This window comes from Dendrobates tinctorius, unplaced genomic scaffold (assembly GCF_039654945.1).
Source record: "Dendrobates tinctorius isolate UK_male_01 unplaced genomic scaffold, ASM3965494v1 ptg000331l, whole genome shotgun sequence".
In the NCBI taxonomy this organism is placed as follows: Eukaryota; Metazoa; Chordata; class Amphibia; order Anura; family Dendrobatidae; genus Dendrobates; species Dendrobates tinctorius.
Window position 1 is genome coordinate 3,588,003 of NW_027361997.1, and position 22,706 is coordinate 3,610,708.

Consider the following 22,706-nt stretch of genomic DNA (forward strand, 5'->3'; position numbering starts at 1 on the left):
CAAGACAGCAGTGTCTGTGTCTCCCATGTCATGTACATACATAAACTACCACTGCTTGAATTTTGTTATATGTGAGGCGACATGCAGTACAATATTGCAATAACTTACTGCTATGATCAGTTCATTACAAAACTGATCGCAAAGAGTCAACTGTGCTCCAGACTGACGTAAACCTGAAATTCAGTTGTGAGTAGCAACATCAATTTCACCAATCACAGTAGTTCCAGCCATTGGATTAGGGGGTGAGTAAATTGTATGAACAAATACAGCAGATTAAATTTGGAAGTTCATATTTTTGTGCAGCCCCCAGATGGTATAAATAACCAAGAGAAAAAAAATAAAAATAATAATATAGGTCCCCACCCCCAGCTATGCGAATAATGTCCAATTGTCATGGTGTGTTAAGGAAAACGAAAATGGCCAGAAATATACATAGATACAGTATGTCGAAACCAGTCTATTGAGGTCATGTCTAGCTGATCTTTATATACAGCAGAATCTGTAGTTATCAAAGAAACAAAGAAAGATCTCAGAGTGGCTCAGTTTATTTACTGATCAGGTGCACAGTACAAGTTTCACAAGAATAAAGAAGAAAATCTGTCACTCTAACAAACTAAACATTGCTTATTAATTACAGCCACACTGTAGTTCTGCACCATACAAATACTGCCGCTAACAGGAGCGAGAGAAGGTGCGTCAGATGGGAACAGTACTCATCAGCCGACACCTCTGTGTCCGAAGGTAAACTTTCTATTGCCGGTCACAGCTGCTGGCTCATGCTGTCATATGACAGCGTGGGAACCGCAGCTTACTGACATGCAGATGACAAAAAAAAAAAAAAGAAGAAGATGTTCACCCCCCCCCCCCCCTCATTCATTTGAATGGGGTCCGGATTTGAGTACTGTTCTGGTACCTGAACCAAACTTTTTTTACCTGTTTGGCCAAACCCAAATATCCACGGGTTCGCCCATCGCTAGTTATGATAATTGATAATTTCTACCAAAACTGGGAGGGGATGCCATGCAAGGCAGCTAAGCTTTTTCATGTTGTTGTGAAAGTAGCCAAACACAATATTTTGCCATATTGTGGGTCAGCTTCTCAAAATAGTCAGCGTTAAACTTTAAAGAACCTCATATCTTCCTAAATTTCTTCTGCACCAAATACTTCACTCAATACTGACAGCTACAGAACAGCTGCCCCAAAAGTGTCACCCTTACACTTCTATTGTTTTTTTGTTTATAGGCTCTGAAAGAGTGATCTGGAATCTTAATGAAGCTGTAGCCTACCATGGCTCAAACGATACCTCCAAAAACACACAAATTTTAGCCAAGCCTAAAGCAAAACAACTTACGGTAACTACTTCTTTAACTAGTTGGCATAGCAAATGCAAAACAGAGTCTGAATGTTGATGGGGATAATACATGCAGTGGTAGCATAGTTGTATCAAGGCTTGGTAGGTCTTACAAGAGCATATATGACCTGATATCATACCAAAAATTGGCAAGTGTGCCTCCCTTTTATTCAATTTGCGGAACAGGCATATGTAGTGAATAATAACTTAAAGCCACTCAAAATGTGAAAAGTAAGAAATCGTAAGGCAAGAAACGTACCACAATAGTCATCTTGTCACATCTTGCTTATGGGACTTCAGGAGAAGTTGGGACAAGTTTGGAGACTTCCTCACAGATACTTTAGCTGTCCACTGGAACCAGAGGCTACTGTCGACCATACCCAGGGCTATGAGGGAGTGGGAGTAGATTGTAGTGATACCTGACTTTGGAGTATTTAAAGACTTTCCCAATAATTTGTTTGGGTACAAAATTCTTCAAGCAAAACCCTGTTTGAGTTTCTCCAATGAACCATGAAATATTCTAATTTTCATGAATTTTGGCATGTCTGTCCAGAAACCCCTTAAACTTAAAAGTCTTCCCACACTCCTTGCAAGAGAAGCCTGAAGCTTTGCTGTGAGTCTTAACATGCGAAGTTAGATGTGACTTTCGTCTGAAACACTTGTCGCATTGTGTGCATGGGAATGGCTTCTCCCCCGTATGAATCCTGACATGTTTAACAAGATTCGGTTTACTACAAAATTTTGCCTCACAATATGTGCAAGCATAAGGCTTTTCACCAGTGTGGATCCTTTGGTGAACAACGAGCTGGGCATTAAACACAAAACTCTTGGGGCATTCTGGGCAAGAAAACGGCCTTTCGCCTGTGTGAGTTTTCACGTGACTAACAAGATTGACTTTATTTGTAAAGCGTCTGTCACATTCACTGCAAGAATATGGCTGCTCCCCTGTGTGAGTCCGTTGATGCCTGGTGAGGTGTGCATTCCTTGCAAAGCTTCTGCTACATTCAGTACAGGAGAATGGTTTCACCCCTACGTGAGTATTCTGATGTTTGCAAAGTCGCGATTTGTCAGAAAAGCAAAGTCCACACTCTAAGCATTCGAATGGTCGCTCTCCAGTGTGCGTGCGAAGGTGCACGACAATGCTTCCTTTGGTGGCAAAGCATTTCCCGCATTCTGAACAAGAAAATGGCTTCTCTCCTGTGTGCACCTGCTGATGTTTTAGATAGCTACCCTTATCAGTGAAACACTTTCCACACTCCATGCAAGAGAATGGTTTCTCCCCAGTGTGCAGTCTTAAATGTCGCGCCAAATGTGAGCTGCCAAAAAAACGCCTTCCACATTCTTTACATGCATAGGGTCTCTTTCCCGTATGAACCCTCTGATGCCGGACCAGATAAGACTTGCAAGTGAATGACTTCTCGCACTCAGAGCAGGAGAATAGTTTTTCGCCTGTATGGCTTCTTTGATGGACAACATAACGCCACTTCTTTGTAAAACTTTTTCCACAATCTTTGCAGGTGTAACTGTCAGGCTCAGAGTGAGTCTTGTAATGGGCTATGAAAGCAGATTTACGCGTGAATTTTTTGCTGCATTGGTTGCAACTGATGTTGGGTTGTTTTCCTCCCGGGCTTGTGGTATCCATGTCTTCTTCAACCGCCTCCTCAGACGCACTCTGTGAACCTTCATCAGAATCTATTAGGATTCCTTCTTCTTGTGAAGTCTGATCCATTGATGGATGTCCTGTTGCATCACCTTTGTGTTTTCCTTTACGCAAGGTTCTCGATTGTTCCTTATCTGGGATATCATTGATATCAGCCTGTATATCGTTTTTGCCAAATAAAATGGAGTCTGCTGTGCAACATTTTGGTTTTCTAACCTTTTTAGAATTTTTCCTTGTAAAGCCCTTTTGTCTTCGAGAATTTACTTTCTTGGCTAACTTTTGAATATGACCCTGTGATTTTTCTGTTAATAAATGAAACAAACAAAAAAGTTAAGGAGTAGATATACAGAATTTTCAACACAGATCTCCAAAATATCCATCAAGACTTACATTTTGTAGCAGAAGTGCCCATTAATGAATTTGGCCCCTTCCTCAGCTACTCTATCGTGGATATGTTCTTCGTAATTTAACTGGTTTATTTTTGTGTTGAAAATAATAAAATTCATTAGTCGAGCTCATTGCCCCTTCCCCTGCTTTTCAACACGCTGTCAGAGTTGCATCAAAAAAAAATAAAAAAAAAATTTAATATATATTAGTGCAAACTTGCTTAATGAATTGGCCCCTGTCTATATTTTTCCATAGTCAGACATGAATTACATTTTAGTAATAGCAAAATAATAAAAAAGTAAAATTCTACTTTAATGTGCACAAATAAATGTACACTATTGCCTTCAATGTATCATTTGCAGAGGGTTTAAAGTCACTGTGTTCTGGTATTCATCTGCCATTGAGAGTTTTGAAAAAAAAAAAAAAAAAAAAAAAAAAAAAAAGGGAGGCACAAAGCAGGCCATGAATTTTGCGCAAAGTAAAATACATAATTGGTCTTTATCGTTAGTGTAAAAAGTCATATGTCACAAAATAGCCTGTAGGGGTTTGTGCTCATTCAGGTGCATAGGAGGAAACAGGAGGCACGTTCTCTTGAAAGTCCATGTTAGTTTATTTGCTTCATAAACTACCAACAAAAGGGAAACAGACTTTACATCGGGCTGACAAAACCTCAATGTCCATAGCGGAGCTCTGCTCCCTCAGGCCTGTGGGCACAAAGGCTGTGCAATGTCCAGCATGTAGGCTCGGTCTGGAGCCCCACACACAGGAGGCCTTTTACCTCCCAAAACACAGACCATGTGCCAAACAGCCGCCTCCATTATGCAGGCTGTAATGACACCCACAGGTGAGGTAATATGGGTAGCCATACCTGCCCATCTCTCATAGCTACCTGCAACCCGGACCCAGGTGCACTGAAACAAAATACTCGAGTTTCATCGCAGGGAGCAGCCATCTCTGCGACACATACCTCTCATCGATTACACCGCCATTCGCCTCCTTACAAGCCCAAATATTGGTCATACATAAAATCACACACCCACAAACTGGCAAACATAGTCTTCAAGAGAGATGCAAATAGAAATAAATCTAGTGCAAACATAAAAAAGGTGCAACAAGCTAAATAGTAAAAAAGCCAAAAACTAACAGGCTCAAATAATGAAGGATCCCTTTACCTTCTGAAAAGGAAGGCTGGTAACCCTCCGATATAATGTCTTTGTAGGGATCCTTGTGTCCTTCTATATAATCCCATTCTTCCATAGTGAAATAGACCACAATGTCCTCATATCTTACAGGAACCTGGTAAATACGATAATGCAGTCATAACTTAAAATACCTCACCGCCTTGATGATATTATACGATATGATCCCAGTATTCGCAGCGGCAACGCTCACCTCTCCAGTCAGCAAATTAATTATCTTTTTGGTGAGGTCTAGGATCTTCTCATTCCTTTTCTGCTGCACAAGTGGAGACTTCAGCTTCATGATTGGGATCGAGGTCCTGCATCCTTCCATAAGTGGAGTGTCACTGCTGGCTGTGACACGTTTTTTTGACTTCTTAACTAGCTTGTAATCCTTCAAAATTAAGAGAGATCAGTACTGCAAACTATTTGTTTTCAACGAGCTGTAATATGCATGTCTTACAACTGCAAAATTTGCTGGAAACAAGGCATTCAATGTAGAGTCTTCTGCAGATGTTCCTCTCATTTTTCATAGCATAAGTATTTGTATGTTTGTCTCACAATAGAATATCAGAAACAGAATACATTTTTGAATTATATATAGCTCTGCAAGCACAGGGTGCCATTTGCCTCATCTCGTAATTTCCAAAACAGATGAAAACCAAAATTGTGCCTGCGCTTGCTGCAATTTCATTGATGGTTTACTGATTGATCTTCCAGCCTTACAGACAACCTATTGCAGTACAAACTGTATAACAAGATGCACCATCACCATCTCTTTGGTGGCAATTAATTCAATTTAGGTGTACCATATTAGTGTGGGTGAGAAGGGAAGATTTATGAATGAAGCACCAACAATATACAAATATGTTTCCACTTATCCCAAGATGAGTTTATTGCTACAGACTTCTAAAAAATAGTCTGTGGGTATTGTGGACCTGATCCATCTACAGTAGGTATGGTATGTTTAGAAGCCTTCTTCCCCCCTTGTGAGGCAGTGAGGGGGATCATATGCGAGGGTTGCTATGTGTCCCCCAGGATGTGCATAGAAGCATATTGAGGCCGTTGGAGTGCATTGCAGTCACAGGCATACCTGCGATTGCAGTGCAAAATAAAGAGTAAGTTTGGTCTTGGATAAGCTATTTGCTGAAGGCATATTTAAGAAAACCAGTCATGGGCTTTTTTTTTATTTTTGGAGTGAACTACAGGATGGTAGTGGGGCTGTTAGCTTCCTCCAGACCGAGTCTTACAAGTGGCCCATAGCCACAGATTCGATTTAAAGACCCTGCAGCAGAGTTCCAAGATGGCCGCCGCAGGGATCAGACACACGAGGAAGCTCCACATCCAGAGAAGTCAATCCGTGCCGTCCATCCTTAATAGTGCTTCATTAACCATCCTGCTCTGCTCGTGTGGTTGCCCAGTGCCCGGGGAACCAGAAAGCAGCAGTCTTAAACCAACTTCTCCAGCCTGAGATTGCCTGCACAGCTTCTTCAATCTGCGGCCTACTACAGGACCTGAATCGTGGTCCCTGCAGGAAAAAGCTTCTCCTGTGGCTGGGGATAGTCCCTGCACTCCTTCCCCTCCATCAACCTGAGACAGATCTACAGCAGAGGCCCGACTGAGGGGTGAGTGAACTTCTGGGAGCCTCTAGAACATAGCATTTAGGGAGACCTGCCACCATCATCCTTCACGGGGGGGGGGGGGGGCGCCCCGCTGCATCTGTGGTGAAGACCCTACTGGCGGTAAGATAACCTCGGGACCAGACCTCTCCCTGCCCATCTGCTGTCTTACCTGCTGATGCTTGTTGCACCTGGAGAGGGACAGAGGGAAGATAGCTCCTGGCAATCACACAGAAGCAATGTTTCCTCATACACAGGGGAATTCCCCATCTGCTGCAGAATCACTGAGCAGCCCTGGGCCTTAGGCTGGTTTCACATTTGCGTTTTTTAGCGCTGGAAAAAAACGCATATGTGCGCATGCGTTTTTTCCCCTATATTTAACATGGGTGCGCATACCTGCGCGCTTGTAAGCGCATGTATGCGATTTTCATGCGCTGCGTTTTTTTGGGGTGTGCGTTTGGATTTTCCAGACGCAGCATGTTGCATTTTTTGGCCCTGCAAAAAAGCGCATGCGCACATATGCGCACGTTTTGCGCTAAAAATGGCCATTATAGCCTATGGATGCGCATATGTGCGCACTGGCATGCTCATGTATGCGTTTTTTTGCATATGCATTTTTTTTTTTTAACCATGGAATTTAGGGGTTTGGGTTAGAGTTAGGGTTAGTTAAGGGGGTTTAGGGTTAGGGTTAGGGTCAGGGTCAGGGTTAGGGTTGGGGTTTGGGTCAGGGTCAGGGTTAAGTATGGTTTGGTTAAGGGTTAGGGTCAGGATTAGGGTTAAGTATGGTTTGGTTAAGGGTTAGGGTCAGGGTTAGGGTTAGGGTCAGGGTTAGGGTCAGGGTCAGGGTTAGGGTTAAGTATGGTTTTGTTAAGGGTTAGGGTCAGGGTTAGGGTCAGGATTAGGGTTAAGTATGGTTTGGTTAAGGGTTAGGGTCAGGGTCAGGGTTAGGGTTAGGGTCAGGGTTAGGGTTAGTTAGGGTTTAGGGTTTGGGTTAGGGTTAAGTATGATTTGGTTAAGGGTTAGGGTCAGGGTTAGGGTCAGGGTTAGGGTTAGGGTCAGGGTTAGGGTTAGTAAAGTCATGGTTTGGGTTAGTGTGAGGGGCCACCCTTATGTTGGAAAAAAACGCAAACGCGGTAAAAACGCACTAAAAACGCATACAAACGCATAAAAACGCTGCGTTTTTTTCATGCATGGTCATAAAAATGCTTGAAAAAAACGCAGCAGTTGTATGCTTTTGTATGCGTTTTTTCAATGCGTTTTTTTGCGGGAAAAACGCGCTGCAAAAAAAAGCAAGTGTGAAACTAGCCTTAGAGGGACACTGCAGGAGATTTCCTCTACTGTAGCTTGAGCGGTGCTGTTTCCTCTCCCAACTAGTGGCCAGGGGAACTTGTTAAGAAACACCAATAACTGACTGAGTGAGGGGTTTTGAGAGGATCAAGGCACTGGCCTATTATCTGTGGCACTGGTTACCTTTGGTAGGGGCAGTTACTGGGACAGAACTTTCTTGACCCGCCACACACCCCATCCCCCCAAGAGGACACATATAAAAGCAGGAGACTACTCCAAAAGCCACCTGATCAATGATTTACTATTTCATCCAACATATCAGTTAAGTTGGAGCTCTGTTACCATCTACTGTTCATAACTAAAATAACGCAGTGATACAGGCTGCAATATACTACCACTCCGGATACCACTGCTGAGTAGCACTCAGTGCTCTCTTTTATACACAGACGCCTCTCTTAAGGGCTCGTCTTCTAAACTGCTGTGGATACCGGCCCAACTGGGGACCCTTTTCAGCATGTTTATCTTTATGATCTTATGAGTGATCCGTATCCCTTAAACCATCTTGGATCTCCTCAGGACCAATTCTCTGTGATGTCCTACCTAAACTACTTAGTTATGTAAGTTCTCCCCTCTCCTTACAAGTGCATTTCTATACATTTTCTATTTCTGTCCATCTACATGGAAAAAATTGTAAGTCCCAGTAGCTCCAAGGCTACTAAAACCAGGGCACAGGCCAACAAATCTTCTCCTGAATCACCAGATTCTAACTCTGTCATGTCTAAAGAATCCCTACAAACCATTGCTTACCATCACAAAGCAACTTATGCCAAAAATAGCTGCAAGACTTCTTTCCTTTCAATCCTCCATTGGACTCAATCACATCCCAGTTGTCCGACCATTCCACCAAAATTTTGGCAGCAGAACAGCGGATCGTGATTTGGAGGACACTGTACAGTCCTATGCTGTTCATCTTAAAGATAAGGACCATGTGATTTTCAGGACAAAATGCTAATGTTTTTGGCTATGAACACACAAAAATGGGCGACTGATGTCATGAAACAACAGCCCCAAAGAAGAGACCCAAGAAAGAATGCATAATAACATATATAGATATTATATTAAATTTAAAATATGCAAAATATGCCATAACACAAAGAATACAAAGAATCAGACTCCCATGGAGGTGTAACCGCCACTAAAACACACAGCTTTCCAGGACTTTTGGCAACCATTTCAGGTAAAACTTACAGCGGTTTTAGTAGTGGCTACACCTCCATGGGAGTCTGATTCTTTGTATGTGTTTTTGGGCTAGTTAATCTTTTTGAGAAATCTTTAGCGCCATTTCATATAACACTATTTAAATCAGCCTATCTTTTTACCCTTGGTTAATATTGACCCGGTGTAATATGTGATTCCACGTTACGTCTGATATACATGGGTATGCCTTATATTCAAATGTTGTGATTAATTTTCACATTGAGACTATATATGTTTGGATATGAAGTGTTGCTTTGGTGCCCCCTTCTGGTTTCACTGTTTTGTATATATTCTGTGCCAAATTATTTTTATGCATATTTTAAATTTAATATAAATAAAATCTATATATTTTATTATGCATTCTTTCTTGGTTCTCTTCATTGGGCCTGTTTCATGACATCTGTCGCCCATTTCTGTGTGTTCATGTTTATTGAAGTGCCATATGCTGAATTCAATTGTGGGACTAATTTTGTGTCTATGTCTGCTGTGAAATATGAGGGACACTCTTATGTTTCAAGATTATTCTGCTGTGGTGGCGGCCATGCGCTGCGCCTTTGCCCCAGTTTGTAAACTTCTGCATGACATAGGCTCCCGTTTTCCCCTTCTCTACCCGACACGTCTGAGGGTGGAACTCCGAGGAAAGACGATGTTTTTTGTTGACCCTAATGAAGCCACGGAGGAGGTGAAGCACTCCTCCCGAGCCTCTTCTCCGGACACTTGATTTCAATTTCATGGTTTTTGTATTTTTTTTCTAGTTGATAGCCATGTTACATCTCTGTTTATATATACCTGCATGACTAATCTTTCGGTTTCTACTTCATGCACGTTATTTGTTATTTTTGACTGCATTATGATTATGGGAGGTCTTAGTCGAGATACTGTTTTATATTGTTTATTGTAGTTTCTCTATTGCTTGTAGGTTTGTTGGGGAGTGGAGGGGGGGTGGGCTCTTCCTCCCTAGGCACTTTTTGTTCTGGATGTTAGGGTTTGCTTGCTGTGACAGAACTTTGCCCAGTTGTTTCTTCTCTGATATTACTCTTTCATGTGGCATAGGCTAATATGGCTGACTCTGATACTACAGCTCCTCAGTGATGTAGACTCTAAAATTGTTATCTTGGACTGTGGCTGTCACAAAGTGACCGGCCCTGCGTGACGCGACCAGATGATTGGTCACAAAAACAACCAAGACAGACAAGTGGACACAATTACAATGGTGGGCCCTGCGATAGGGAACGGGGGAATGGACACCTCCTGCACTCTCCTGCGGCTGAGTCCTGGACTAACCTGACGTCCCTATAAAGGGTCTTTCAACCTGTCACCGAGCAGGATACCTTGTCCCTCACTTTCCCTGCACCTATCCCTCACTAGAGAATTAGTAAGTGCGGACACTGGTCCCACCGCTGCAGTAATAAAGCACCAAGGAAAGAAAACACAGGGAACAAACAAACAACACTTATCTTCCTCTGCTGCCATGCATTGGACATCAGAGTAAGGCACCCAAACACTGCTTTCAGCAGAAACACCACTGCTCCAGATAGCTCCTCTCTTCAGAAAGGTTGATTTGCAAGGGACCTGTATTACCAACAGCTAGCTGGTGTACCAGGTGACCTTATATAGGAAGGTGGGAGTGGTCACCAGCAGACTAACTAAACATGCAGTAACACCAGCAGCCACCGGGGGCAAGAACTGACATTAACCCCCCATGGCCTGAAAGGAAAAAAAATTATATCAGAGCAGCCCAAACTGACACAGATCCAAAAATGGATCGTGACAATGGCTGGGCTCAATACTCCGGTGAAACGAAGGAAAGTTTTAGACCATGTTACCCGTATATGCCTACACATTGTGTTTTTGCAGGAAAATTACTGGATTCGTGGAAAACATCCTCCGCTCCGAAACAAGCATTACCCAGACTGCATAGAGGCTTCTTTTTCAAGGAAGAAACATGGGGTTGCCATCCTGTTCCACAGAGACCTTGAATACTCCATTCAAGATGTGGTAAGAGACAAGGCGGGATGATATTTTCTGATTAGGATCTTTGTTGAGCAGAGTGAATACTGCCTTATTAATGTTTACGTACCTAATGTGGCTAGCCCTTCCTTTTTTTCTAAGCTTGTAGAAGTCATCCATAGCTGGCATCCTACTAATATTTTATTAGGTGGGGATTTAAATGCTCTTCATGATATCTTTTTAGATAAGTCTACCCAACCGCCTACATCCCTCTACTCGGTAGGAATGATTCCCATCTTATTAGATAGGATTGACTTATTGGATTCCTGGAGATGCTGCCATCCTTGGAAAAAGAATATACATTTTACTCTAGGGTTCATGACGTACACACTCGCATTGATTACTGGCTAACATCTACCCTTCTTTCTTTTTCTTTAAAATAAGTTGAGATTCTTCCAATGGTTATTTCAGATCACTCTACTGTCCTACACCTTCCCACAAGGAAAACTCTCTCCTTTCGTTGGCATTTTCCCTCATTTCTTTATACGTCAGATGATTTAAAAAAAAAAAAAAAAAAATGTTTGACTGGCTGGTGGGAGACATACATGGAGAATAACTTGGAACACTTAGAAGACATCAGTTTAGTCTGGAATACCACTAAAACAGTGCTCAGAGGACATATCTCTTATGTGTCTCAGAAAATGAAGAATTTGTTTTCCTCCTTGCGGCCTCTTCTTGACCAGCTCACTAAAACCTATAGAGATTTCCGGCTAAACAATACCTTCTCATCCAAGGAGGCTTACCTCACTGCTAAACATAATCTAGACACCTTACTGCATGAACAAGCGCATAACCAACTTCCCTACCAATTTAACCGCTTCTTTCGTTGGGGCAATAAACCTGGGCTCCTTTTGGCATCACTAATAAAACCCTTCAAAACGGCTACTAAAATCACCAACATCAAATATCCTAATGGTTTCACTATCCGTGACCCAATTCAAATATGCACGGTTTTCAGAGATTTTTATGCAGATCTCTATGGCTCACCCAACGAGTCTCAGGAAGAAGGCTATAATTTCCTTCACAAGGTTGATCCACCAAAACTTTCCATCTCTCAAAGAGAAACTTTATATAAACCTCTCTCTCCTGGGGAAGTTGGATTGGTTATCCAGTCTCTTAAATTGCTTAAAGCCCCTGGCCCGGACGGTTACTCAGCAGTATTCTACAAAATATTGCGACCATTACTTATACCCCACCTTACCTCTCTTTATTATAGATTCAAGTTCCCTTCCTGAGCGCTTCAATGAAGCGAGCCTTTCATTACTACCAAAGCCGGGTAAAGACCCCCTTCTACCTGCCTCGTACCGCTCAATCTCCATTTTAAACGTAGATTTCAAATTGCTCACCAAAAATTATGGCCAGCAGATTACAATCTATACTTCCTAATATCCTCACCACGTATCAAACGGGCTTTGTCCATGACCGATCCATCACCTACAATATTAGAACGGCATTAACCGCTGTTATTCATAGTCATCAAACCAAAGCTAAACGAAACATCTTGGTTAGCCTTGACGCCGATAAGGCTTTTGACCGGGTATCTTGGTCCCACCTCATCTGAACTCTTAAAGGGAACCTGTCTCCCCCCAGGGTGTTTTTAAGTAAAAGAGCCGCCTTTAGCAGCACCAAAGCAGCACTCTTAAGGTGGCTCTTCCATTTCTGACCCCTAATAATGCTGAAATATCGACTTTTATAAATAGCTCCTCATACCTGTAATGTGTCCCATAGGTATGGTGTGTGTCCCTGTATCATTCGCCTCCCATCCGTCAAGACATATCATGCCTGTGTCTTGTGCCTGGGCACCGCCTACCATCCGCCCATCTTGCCGCCTGTCTTGTGCCTGGGCGCCGCCCACCATGCCCCTGTGCCCTGCCACCTCCTGCGCTGTGACAAGAGCAAAGCAGGCTGAGTGTTCTGCGGGCCATTGCTTAATTTTATATGCCTGCCTAACAAAAAAAAAAAAAACCTAATCTAACACTTTTTTTTTTTTACTTTTGAAAAAACTGTAAGCCTAACCCTAAAAAGCATAACCAACTGCTAAGAATGATAGGAAAAAAAAAAAAAAAAAATCTAATTAGGCAAAGGAGATAACACAATAACACAGGATGGGGTGGGGCGTGGTAGGGATGATCAATGAGGTTTAAGGGATTTGCAGTCACTTGGATGTAGTGTAATTCTCTTCTCTCCCAGGACAACTACAAGGAGAGAAGAGAGAGGCACAGCCATATTGGGGGCTTCTGATCACTGTGATAGACCCTATCACCGTTATCAAAAACCATCAACCAATCAGAAAAATCCCATTGAGCATGCCCCCATCATTTTCTTTCATCAGTAGAAGGGGGGGGTGGATCCAGTATGGAGACGATCACGTGATTAGGGACTGTAAAAACCGGCCCTGGTCATGTTCAACAGGGTCTCAGTTTGCGACTCTTGGAGGGTGCTACAGCCTTTTTCCTGATCGCAGTTTTAAAGTGGCAATTAGCGAGTAAGATCCTTAACAGCCTCCGTTATAGCGTGTGCACACAGCCTTAATGTTTTCCATTGTGGGTGGAGTATGGCGTTTTCTTATGTATTCAGCTGATTCAACAATGGTTACTTTTTAAAAAGTTGCAACAATACATTCCAGCCTCTCCCTGGAGTAATTTTATGCATGTTGGAATTTTTGGCATCTATTTAGCAAAACCGAAAACTTTTGATCAAAAAAGTTGCACAAAAATGTAAAGTGAAAAATTGAGTATTTTTTATTTTCCACGAAATTCATGAATCAGATGTGCCATACTAATATTTTTGGCACCAAATTCATTAACAAATATGACTAGAAAAACAGAAAAAAAAACAAACAAACGTTGAACAAGAACCCATTGGAAACACAGTGACCATACTGTTCAGTTACTGGACTATTGGGTTTCCAAACTATTGGATTAGAGAACCATAAGGGTATGTGCACATGCTGCGGATTCCGCTGCGTTTCCGCAGCTTTTAGTTTTAGCTGCGGTGTACAGTACCATTCAAATGAATGGTAAAAAAACCCAAAAAAACGCTGTGTAGACGTTGCGGAAAAATCCGCACGGATTTGCTGCGGTTTTGAAAGCGCAGAAAGAAGTGACATATCAATTCTTTCTGCGGAATCTGCAGCGGGTTCCTATCTCCACCATTGTGGAGATAGTGAATCCGCAGGACCAAACCGCAGTCAAAACCGCAGATAATCTGCAGGTCTTTTGACCTGCGGTTTATCTGTGGTTTTTGCAAAATCCGTGCGGATTAATCCGCAGCGGATTCCGCAGCGTCTGCACACACCCTAAGAGTAGCATAGAATACACCCTGAAATGCAGAGGACCAACACCCTTATATGTCAGTGCTGCAGCATCAATGGCAGGAAATAATGCCGTTTGGTAGGGGATGGTGATAATGTACCTAATTATAATAAACAGTCTATAGTCAAACCATCAGCCAAGTGATGAACGTGTAGGCACATTTTATAGGCCACTTTTGCCCATCATAATTCTGCACTGTTAGATTGGAGCAGCGCCCACTACAATGGAGCCCCTGTATGTCTTTGTGATAGACATGAGAGTATAGGTTTTTAATGTAGATCCTGAAACGACAATGGCAAGACTAAATATTGTGTCCGTAGCCTGCTATGGACCGATCGTGTACCACCAGGTGCCTCCGATTTTATATAAAAACATACAATTCTTTTCCTTATGGCATACAACATTGCATTGTATTATGGGTGAAAACGGAGTACCGACTGCCCTGTAATATGGCCCCTTAGGGATCCGCACATAATTATCTTCTGAAACAAAATTGTGCATATTCCCCGGCCCACTCACCTCTCCAGTCAGTAAGTAGATGATCTCCAATGTCAGGCGGAGAACACCATCTGTGATATTGCCAGGTTTGTCCATCTTTGATGTATGAAGCTGAAGGTCAAGTAATGAGGTCCTGTATATGTGCAAATGTAAGAAAACTGTACAAGAGTGGCATGTCAACACAAATGCAGAAAGTAGTTAGAAGGGTTGTCCAGAATTCTAAAAACACTGCTGATTTCTTTCAAAAACAGTGCCACACCTGTCCTCAGATACATGTGCATATGGTACTGCAGGTCTGTGCCATTAACTACAATGAACTTATATTCTCCCTGCGTCTGCTCGCTTTCAGTCATCAGGACGGCGCAGGGGACTATAGCAACTACAGTGCACTGATGGTTTAGCTCCTGAGGACTGGCAACAAGAACAAAACTACATTTTCAAACCATGGCAGATTACCATCCCTACAGAAAAATGCCATTTCTTTTAACTAACTGGTTCCCTTTAACAACTTAATTACCAGGGGTATTTATGGTTTTGCATTTTTATGTTTTGCTCCCCTTCTTCCCAGAGGTATAACATTTTTATTTTTCCATCAATATGGCCATGTGAGAGCTTGTTTTTTGTGGGAAAAGTTGTACTTTTGAACGACGCCATTGGTTTTACCATGTTGTGTAAAAGAAAATTGGGAAAAAAAATCCAAATGCGGTGAAATTGCAAAAACAAGTGCAATCCCACACTTGTTTTTTGTTTGGCTTTTTTACTAGGTTCACTAAATGCTAAAACTGACCTGCCAATATGATTCTCCAGGTCATTGAGAGTTCATAGACACCAAACATGTCTAGGTTGTTTTCTATCTAAGTGGTGAAAAAAATTTCCAATGTTTGTAAAAAAAAAAAAAAAAGTTGCCGTTTTCTGAGACCCATAGTGTCTCCATTTTTCGTGATCTGGGGCTGCGTGAGGGCTTCTTTTTTGCATGCCGATCTGACATTTTTATTGATACCATTTTGGTGCAGATATGATCTTTTTATCGCCCGTTATTGCAATGTTGCAGTGACCTAAAAAAACGTGACTCTGGCATTTTGATTTTTTTTCTCGCTACGCCGTTCACCGATTAGATTCATTATATATAGATAGATAAATAGATAGGGAGATTCTGAACATGGTGATACCAGATATCTGTATGTGTGATTTTTTTTTTGTGTAATTTTGAATGGGGTAAAAGGGAGATGATTTGAACTTATTTTTTTTATTTTAATACTTTTCAAAAAAAATTTTTTTTAATCTTTTTGCATGCTTCAATATTAGAGTTTGACAGCGGCATTTAACATGTTAACAGCTGTGGGTGAAATAGCTGTCATGTCCCGGAAAAGGTGCAGGCTCATCGACAGAGCCTGCACCAAAAAGGGGGAGGTGTCTAATGATGGACTGTCAAGTCATAGGACCTTAAGGGGTTATCCACTACAAAGACAACCCTACTTGATGTAAATGTTTGGCACCAATAAAATGCCAGGGCCGTGGGGTACTCGGTACCGGGCCGGTATCTCAGAGGGAAGTGTCACAATAGCGGTGACCCGGTCCTTGGCCCTGTGTGTCCATGTGAAAGGGGATGGTGTTAAGTGTGGATGATTAAAATTTATAAGTGGATGATTCGTGACGCCACCTGTGGTTTCTGGTCAATTTGACCAGGGCTGCAGGGTTGCTTCTCTGGGACAGATGTTGTGGTGCAGCAATGATGTTGTAGCCCTCCACAGGTAGGGCTATAGTCCCAGGGCAGTGTAAATGGGCAAATAGTGAGGAGAGCGTAACGGTGCAGTGTTAAGCACAGAGATGTAGCAGTGCTGAGTGGGTTGATGCAGGAATAAGCGGAGGACACCAGGGCATGTAGTTCCAAAGCTTTACTCACAGTCTGTTGTACATACAGGTGCCCGCCTCAGTGCTGTGTCCTCCAGGTCAGGGGCCCAGCCAACCTCCAGGCAAGATGAAGTACTCCGTTCCAACATATGCCTTCTCTGAACGTCTCCTTTCTAGCGCTTTTAATGAAGTACTTGTGGTTGTGTGTTAAACCCAAGCTCCTCCTTTACGATGTTCCTTGAACTCTACTTGTACGGCAGACAGCTGTAGCCTGCTTCGGGGACTCCTTACTACCAAGTCCCGGCTCACTCACGTTGCTGTTGTGCCCCCAAGTCTTGTGTGGGAATAAAGTGGTGACAACTTCTATTCCTCCAATGTCTGCTGCAGGACCATTAGTATCCATACAATCTCGGGGACCAGACCCCGGCCATGCGCTTAGAACTTGAGGAAGGGTTCCACTCCAACCCTAGTCCTTAGTTCCCTTCTTCTCCTTACGTTCGGTACAAATCTTTCTTCCTTATGGAGAATCAGGCTTTCTATATCTCTTTCCAGTGCCAGCAGCTCCAGGTCACAGGAGACTGCTGCAGCACCTCCCTCCATCCATCCCACTCAGGGGATCTTCTCTCACAGACTGACCTAGTCCTAATCATCTCCCGCTCATTTGTGCAACTAAGCTCCACCCACCTCCCAGCACTCTTCGTGTTCCATGCAGGGAGCCACCAAAGGTGCTTTGCTACACTACTATGTTGTGTGGGATGCAGGTGTTGGAGTGTGGTCAGGTGTCTCCACCTTACCTGGATGGTGGGGCACCACACCTCAGGAGAAGATGCAGCACCTCTGTGGCGACTGAACCGTCAGGGGCGCCACACCAGCGTCTTTCCAATGGTGTCAGCACTCGCGGTCCCGGAGCACTGGTGCGGAGTTGTGGCATTGGCATCGCTGTCCCCACCTTCGTACGAGTTGAACATGGAAAGGATGGGGGAGATATCAGCTGCAGCACTGACTTCCTTTTGATGTTCATCCGACAGTGACGCCAGTGCCAATTGGGCACCAGGCTCACGTCTCATAACAACCACACCAAAGCTCCAGGACCGCCAGTGCTGGAACAGCACCGCCACAGGAGGAGACTGTAATTTAGTTTTTTATTAGTTTAATCAGCGCCAAACATTTTGATCAAGAAGGGGTTGTCCTAGTACTTGGCAACCCCTTTATGCCCTTGGACGTATAGGTAAAGCCAAGCTAGTGTCGCAGCCGGTGCTGAGCCCACATCTTTCCCCATACATGACAGCTGATTTAATCAGCTGTCGTTTGCCTGACTAAGGCTATGTGCACACGTAGATTTAGGTCCTGCGGATTTGGAAAAATCCGCAGGTAAATTCTCAGGTCAAAAGACATGCGGTTTACCTGCGGATTAGCCTGCGGTTTCACACCTCTACAATGGAGTAGGAGTGAAACCGCAACGGAATCCGCACTAAGAATTGACATGCTGCGGATTTGAACATGCAGCAAATCCGCGCGGAAAAATCCGCAACATGTGCACAGCGTTTTTCATTTTAACATTGAAAACAATGGTACTGTACAACGCAGCTAAGTCTGCTGCGGACCCGCAGAGCCTGAAACGCTGCAGATCCGCAACAGAATCCGCACCGTGTGCACATAGCATAAGGCCCCCAGCTGACAACCCATCGGCGCCCTACGATTATGTGACAATGGCGCCGAATGGGGGGTTTATGATGCGCATCCGGTTTGCACGAGTTAAAAGCCGCTGTCAGAGATTGACATAGACATTTAACGTGTTGACAGCTGCGGGTGGATCTTTGCTGTTAGGCCAGGGTCAGACTTGCGAAAAACTTGGACAAGTCTCGCACATCAATACCCGGCGCTGCTGCCGGCAGTCGGGACAGGAGCGCTCAGCTGCATAGAAATACATTTAGCCGCATGCTCCGATCTGAGTGCTGGCGGCAGTGCCAGGTATTGACGTGCGAGACTCGTCCGAGTTTCTCGCAAGTCTAACCCTGGCCTAACAGCAAAGATCCACCCACAGCTGTCAACACGTTAAATGTCTATGTCAATCTCTGACAGCGGCTTTTAACTCGTGCAAACCGGATGCGCATCACAAACCCCCCATTCGGCGCCATTGTCACATAATCGTAGGGCGCCGATGGGTTGTCAGCTGGGGGCCTGCAGAAGACCTCTGTACCGGTCATCGTAAATCTCTTGTGAACACTGGCCAGTGGAGATTGTGACTTTTGCTACACTTAGGCTATGTGCACACGCTGCGGAATCACCAGCGGATTTTTCTGTGCGGATCCGCAGGTAAATTGACCTGCGGTTTTACCTGCGGATTGGCCAGTGGTTTTCCCCTGCAGTTTGACACCTGGACAATGGAATAGGAAATAGGAATAATAATAGGTAATGGAATAGGTAATAGGCAAACCGCTGCGGAATCCGCAGAAAGAATTGACATGTCAATTCTTTCTGCGGATTTAAAACCGCAGCTTTTCCGCAGTGAAAAAAACTACAGCATGTGCACTGCGGATTGTAAATCTCATAGACTTACATGGTACTGTACGCTGTCTGCCGAACTGCTGCGGATGCGCAGAGGCCAAATCCGCTGCGAATCCGCAGCGTGTGCACATACCATTAGCGGGGCTAAAGTCCTGCTATGTATGCCAAAGGCAATCGGACGATTGCAGCTTCAAGTCTCCTAAGAGGACTATTGAACCCAGAAAAAAAATAGCCACACACAAAAATTCTAAATCACGCATCTTTTTTGCCCCATTCAAAATAAAGACAGTTATAAAATAAAATACACATATTTGGTTTTGCTGTGTTCAGAAAGGTCTGATCAAAATATAAAGTAAATAATTCTGATCGGTAAATGACGCAATGAGAAAAAAAAAAAGTTTTTGGCCACCGCAACATTGAAATGACAGGCGATCAAAACATTGTATCAATAAAAAGTCAACTTGACATGTAAAAAATAAGCCCTCAACCTAGCCACAGATTAAAAAAAGATGGAGACGCTAAAGGTCTTGCAAAATGACTTCAAACTTTTTTTTCCTCCTTAGGGTATGTGCACCCGTTGCGGACTCCTGTGCGGATTTTTCTAAGCAGAATCCGCAGGTAAAATGACCTGCGGATTTAGTGCCGATTTCCTGCAGATTTCCCCTGCGTTTTTACACCTGTGGATTCATAGAATGGAATAGGTGTAAAAACGCTGCGGAATCCGCACAGAGAATTGACATGCTGCGGAAAATAAGCTGCTGCGTTTCTGCGTGGAATTTTCCGCAACATGTGCGCAGCGGTTTTTGTTTTCCCATAGGTTTACATGATACTGTACACCGCATGGAAAACTGCTGCAGATCCGCAGCGAAATCCGCAACGTGTGCGCATACCCTTACAACCTTCAGATTTTTTTGTTTTTCACCACTTAAAAAAGAACCTAGACATGTTTGGGGCCTGCATACTCGTACGGACCTGGGGAATCAGAATGCCAGGTCAGTTTTAGCATTTAGTGTACATGGTAAATAAAAAAAAATTGTGGAATTGCACTTTTTTTTTTGCAATTTTACCACACTTTGAATTTTTTTCCTGTTTTCTAGTTCACGACATGGTAAAATCAATGGTGTCGTTCAAAAGTACAACCCATTCCACAAAAACAAAATGCAAGCTATGGCTATTTTGATGGAAAAATATAAAAGTTATGGCTCTCGGAGGAAGGGGAGCAAAAAACGAAAGCGAAAAAATGGAAAAAAAAATTCACAAGGTGGTTCAAGGGTTAAAAAACATGCTCAGAGCAATAAATCTATAATAAAAGCAAGGTGAAAAGTAGAGCAATTAATTTTTCAAAGCAGATCTATTAATCAAACCAAGGGTAGAAGCTACCTACGTAGGGAGCATGTGCACGATTCTACTCCATCCAGTCAGTTTTCCCCTGTAAACTCACTACACATACCATCTCATGCTTCATGCCTCACATTGGACTTGCTTTCCCTGTTTTTCTACATGCAACCATGTGACTCAACCAAGAACTGCTCAGAGCCCAGAGGCAATTATCAGAATCACAACCAGGTTACTAGAATTGGAAAATTTGTGGAGAAGTGATGCACAAGGAGAGGCCATGGAAAAATCCAACAATATGGCACTAGGACTATATGAGACTGGTCGCACAACCAAAAAAATGTGTGCAGTTTGTGGAATATGAAGCTACATTCCAACAATGAGCTTTTGGTGAGTTTTTGATGCTGCAAATTTTCTGCACCCATTAGCATTTTTTTTTGGGAAATATGCAGTGTAAAAAACTAGGACAAAAACCTAAGACCTCAGGCATTTGCTTTTTTTTGTGGGTGAAAAAAGGCCAGATTTTCGTCAGGGTTTTTCATCAGTTTCTTCTATGCAAAAAACTGCTTCTCCTATTAGTCAGTCAAAACGGATACAAATTTGTACTATGTGTTGTCCGATTTTTTCATGGACCCAACTTGTATGAGTGATTTTGATCCATGACTCAGATGAAAATCAGACAAGTCTCTGTTATTTTTGTGTTCCCACACTGAGTACGCAAACATAGACATGTAGAGAACACCATAGACTATAATAGGTACATGTTCTCTGAAATCCACAGAGAGAACACTGACGCCTAAACATGCGGATGGCATGTTGGCCACCACAGGTGAAATAGAGTTTGAGACTCACACGACTTGCATCAACGGCTATGCTGGCAAAGTCCTGCTCCATTTACAACCTGCAACTTTGTTGTAGTCTTGTAATATCAGTTGTTGCACCACAACTATATTAACAATCATGAAAAGGGCTTGACCAGTGAAAACCCAATATGACCTATTCCTGCGATAGGGAATGCCTTACTGATCAGTGTGGGACTGACCGCTGGGGCTTTCACCAAAATGGGAATTTTAATCCCTGACTGGTCATTTTTCTCCCCATTACAAAATGGAGAAGCAGGTTGGAAACCCGACCACAGCTCCATTCATTCTCTACCAGGCTTCTGACAAAAGCCAAGCACAGTACTAGGCAGCCCGGTAGGGAATCCACTGATCCGTGGCCTAGCACGCGCACTGCTGCTTCATTCTGACTGAGATAAAAATCCCTGTTATTGCTGATCACAGCAATCAGACGTGCACCAGTCAAGGTATCATCTATCCTATGGATCCATGTTTTCACCAAACAATCCTTTAAAAAGGGCTGTCTACTGTTCCTGTCTTCAGGAGCGCACCGCCTCTCGACAACATAAAGCTAGAAGTCAGATTATCGGAGCACCATCTGCGATTCTTTACCAGTTAAATGTCAATCTCTGACAGCACCCTTAACAAGTGCCGGCATGGGGGCGCATCATTCCATGCGCCCATTGGCGTGCCCATGACGTGATCGTGGGTAGCCGATGAGCTGCTATGACAGCAGGCGGTTGTTGAAGACTTCTGTGCTTGTCATTATGGAGCTACTTTGAAAGCCAGCCTGCGGCCAGGCTTCAAAGGAGACCATGATTTTTACTATATACAGTGAAGCTGTGGCATCACTGTAAATCATAGCACAAGCGATCAGACGGTCTCTGTATCTTGTCCTCTAAGGTGACTAGCATAAACAGTGAAAAATAAAGAAAATGTTTTTAAAAAATATGAAAAAAAGCAAAAACATAAAAGTTCAAATAAAATAAAAATACATATATATGGTATCGATACGTTCAGAAAAGTCTCATCTATATCTATCAAAATATAAAAATAACCCGGTCAGTAAACACCATAAACAGAAAAAAAATTCAAGAAAGCCAAATTATGTTTTTTTTGGTCACTGCAATACAGCAAAAAGGTTTTAACAACCAATCACATCTATCCCAAAATTGAAAAACGCTGTCTGGCCTCGCAAAGAATAAGTCATCACACAACTCCATCGACCGGAAAACAAAAATGTTATGGGTCTCGGAAAATGGTGACACAACCAGAATTTTTTTTTAACCCCTTAACCCCCAAGGGTTGTGTGCACGTTCATGACCGGGCCAATTTTTACAATTCTGACCACTGTCCCTTTATGAGGTAATAACTCTAAAACGCTTCCATGGATCCCACTGATTCTGACGTTGTTTTCTCGTGACATATTGTACTTCATGTTAGTGGTAAAATTTCATTCAAATAACTTGCGTTTATTTGTGAAAAAAATGGAAAACTTTGAATTTTTATGCCCTTAAATTACAGAGATATGGCACACAAAAAACTTGATAAGTGGTGGTCTATCTGGATTATTATTATTTATATATAAAGCACCATTGGTTCCATGGTGCTG

At 43.0% G+C, this 22,706-nt stretch overlaps 1 protein-coding gene across 3 annotated transcripts; it reads right to left on the reverse strand.

Annotated features, from left to right (window-relative positions):
• Window positions 1-529: 529 nt before the first annotated feature.
• On the reverse strand, window positions 530-20,510 carry LOC141074273 (uncharacterized). Of its 3 annotated transcripts, none has more exons than XM_073561897.1 (5): window positions 20,371-20,510; window positions 14,583-14,694; window positions 4,791-4,970; window positions 4,571-4,694; window positions 530-3,313 (listed from the first exon to the last, which is right to left on the reverse strand). In XM_073561897.1, the coding sequence occupies exons 1-5, from the start codon at window positions 20,376-20,378 to the stop codon at window positions 1,872-1,874; spliced, it is 1,866 nt and encodes a 621-aa protein (XP_073417998.1). In that variant the 5' UTR covers window positions 20,379-20,510; the 3' UTR covers window positions 530-1,871. The 3 variants fall into 3 exon arrangements, with proteins under 3 accessions (XP_073417998.1, XP_073417999.1, XP_073417997.1); XM_073561898.1 differs by having other exon boundaries at window positions 20,301-20,443; XM_073561896.1 differs by lacking the exon at window positions 20,371-20,510 and adding an exon at window positions 20,305-20,330.
• Window positions 20,511-22,706: the final 2,196 nt, after the last annotated feature.

What these genes read in the sequence shown, in the direction of transcription:
- LOC141074273 (XM_073561896.1), bottom strand. An exon ending in TTAATTTGCTGACTGGAGAG is followed by an intron (nt 4,695 to 4,790) that starts GTGAGCGTTGCC and finishes CGTATTTACCAG; the next exon opens with GTTCCTGTAAGATATGAGGA. An exon ending in CCAGCCTTCCTTTTCAGAAG is followed by an intron (nt 3,314 to 4,570) that starts GTAAAGGGATCC and finishes ATTTATTAACAG; the next exon opens with AAAAATCACAGGGTCATATT.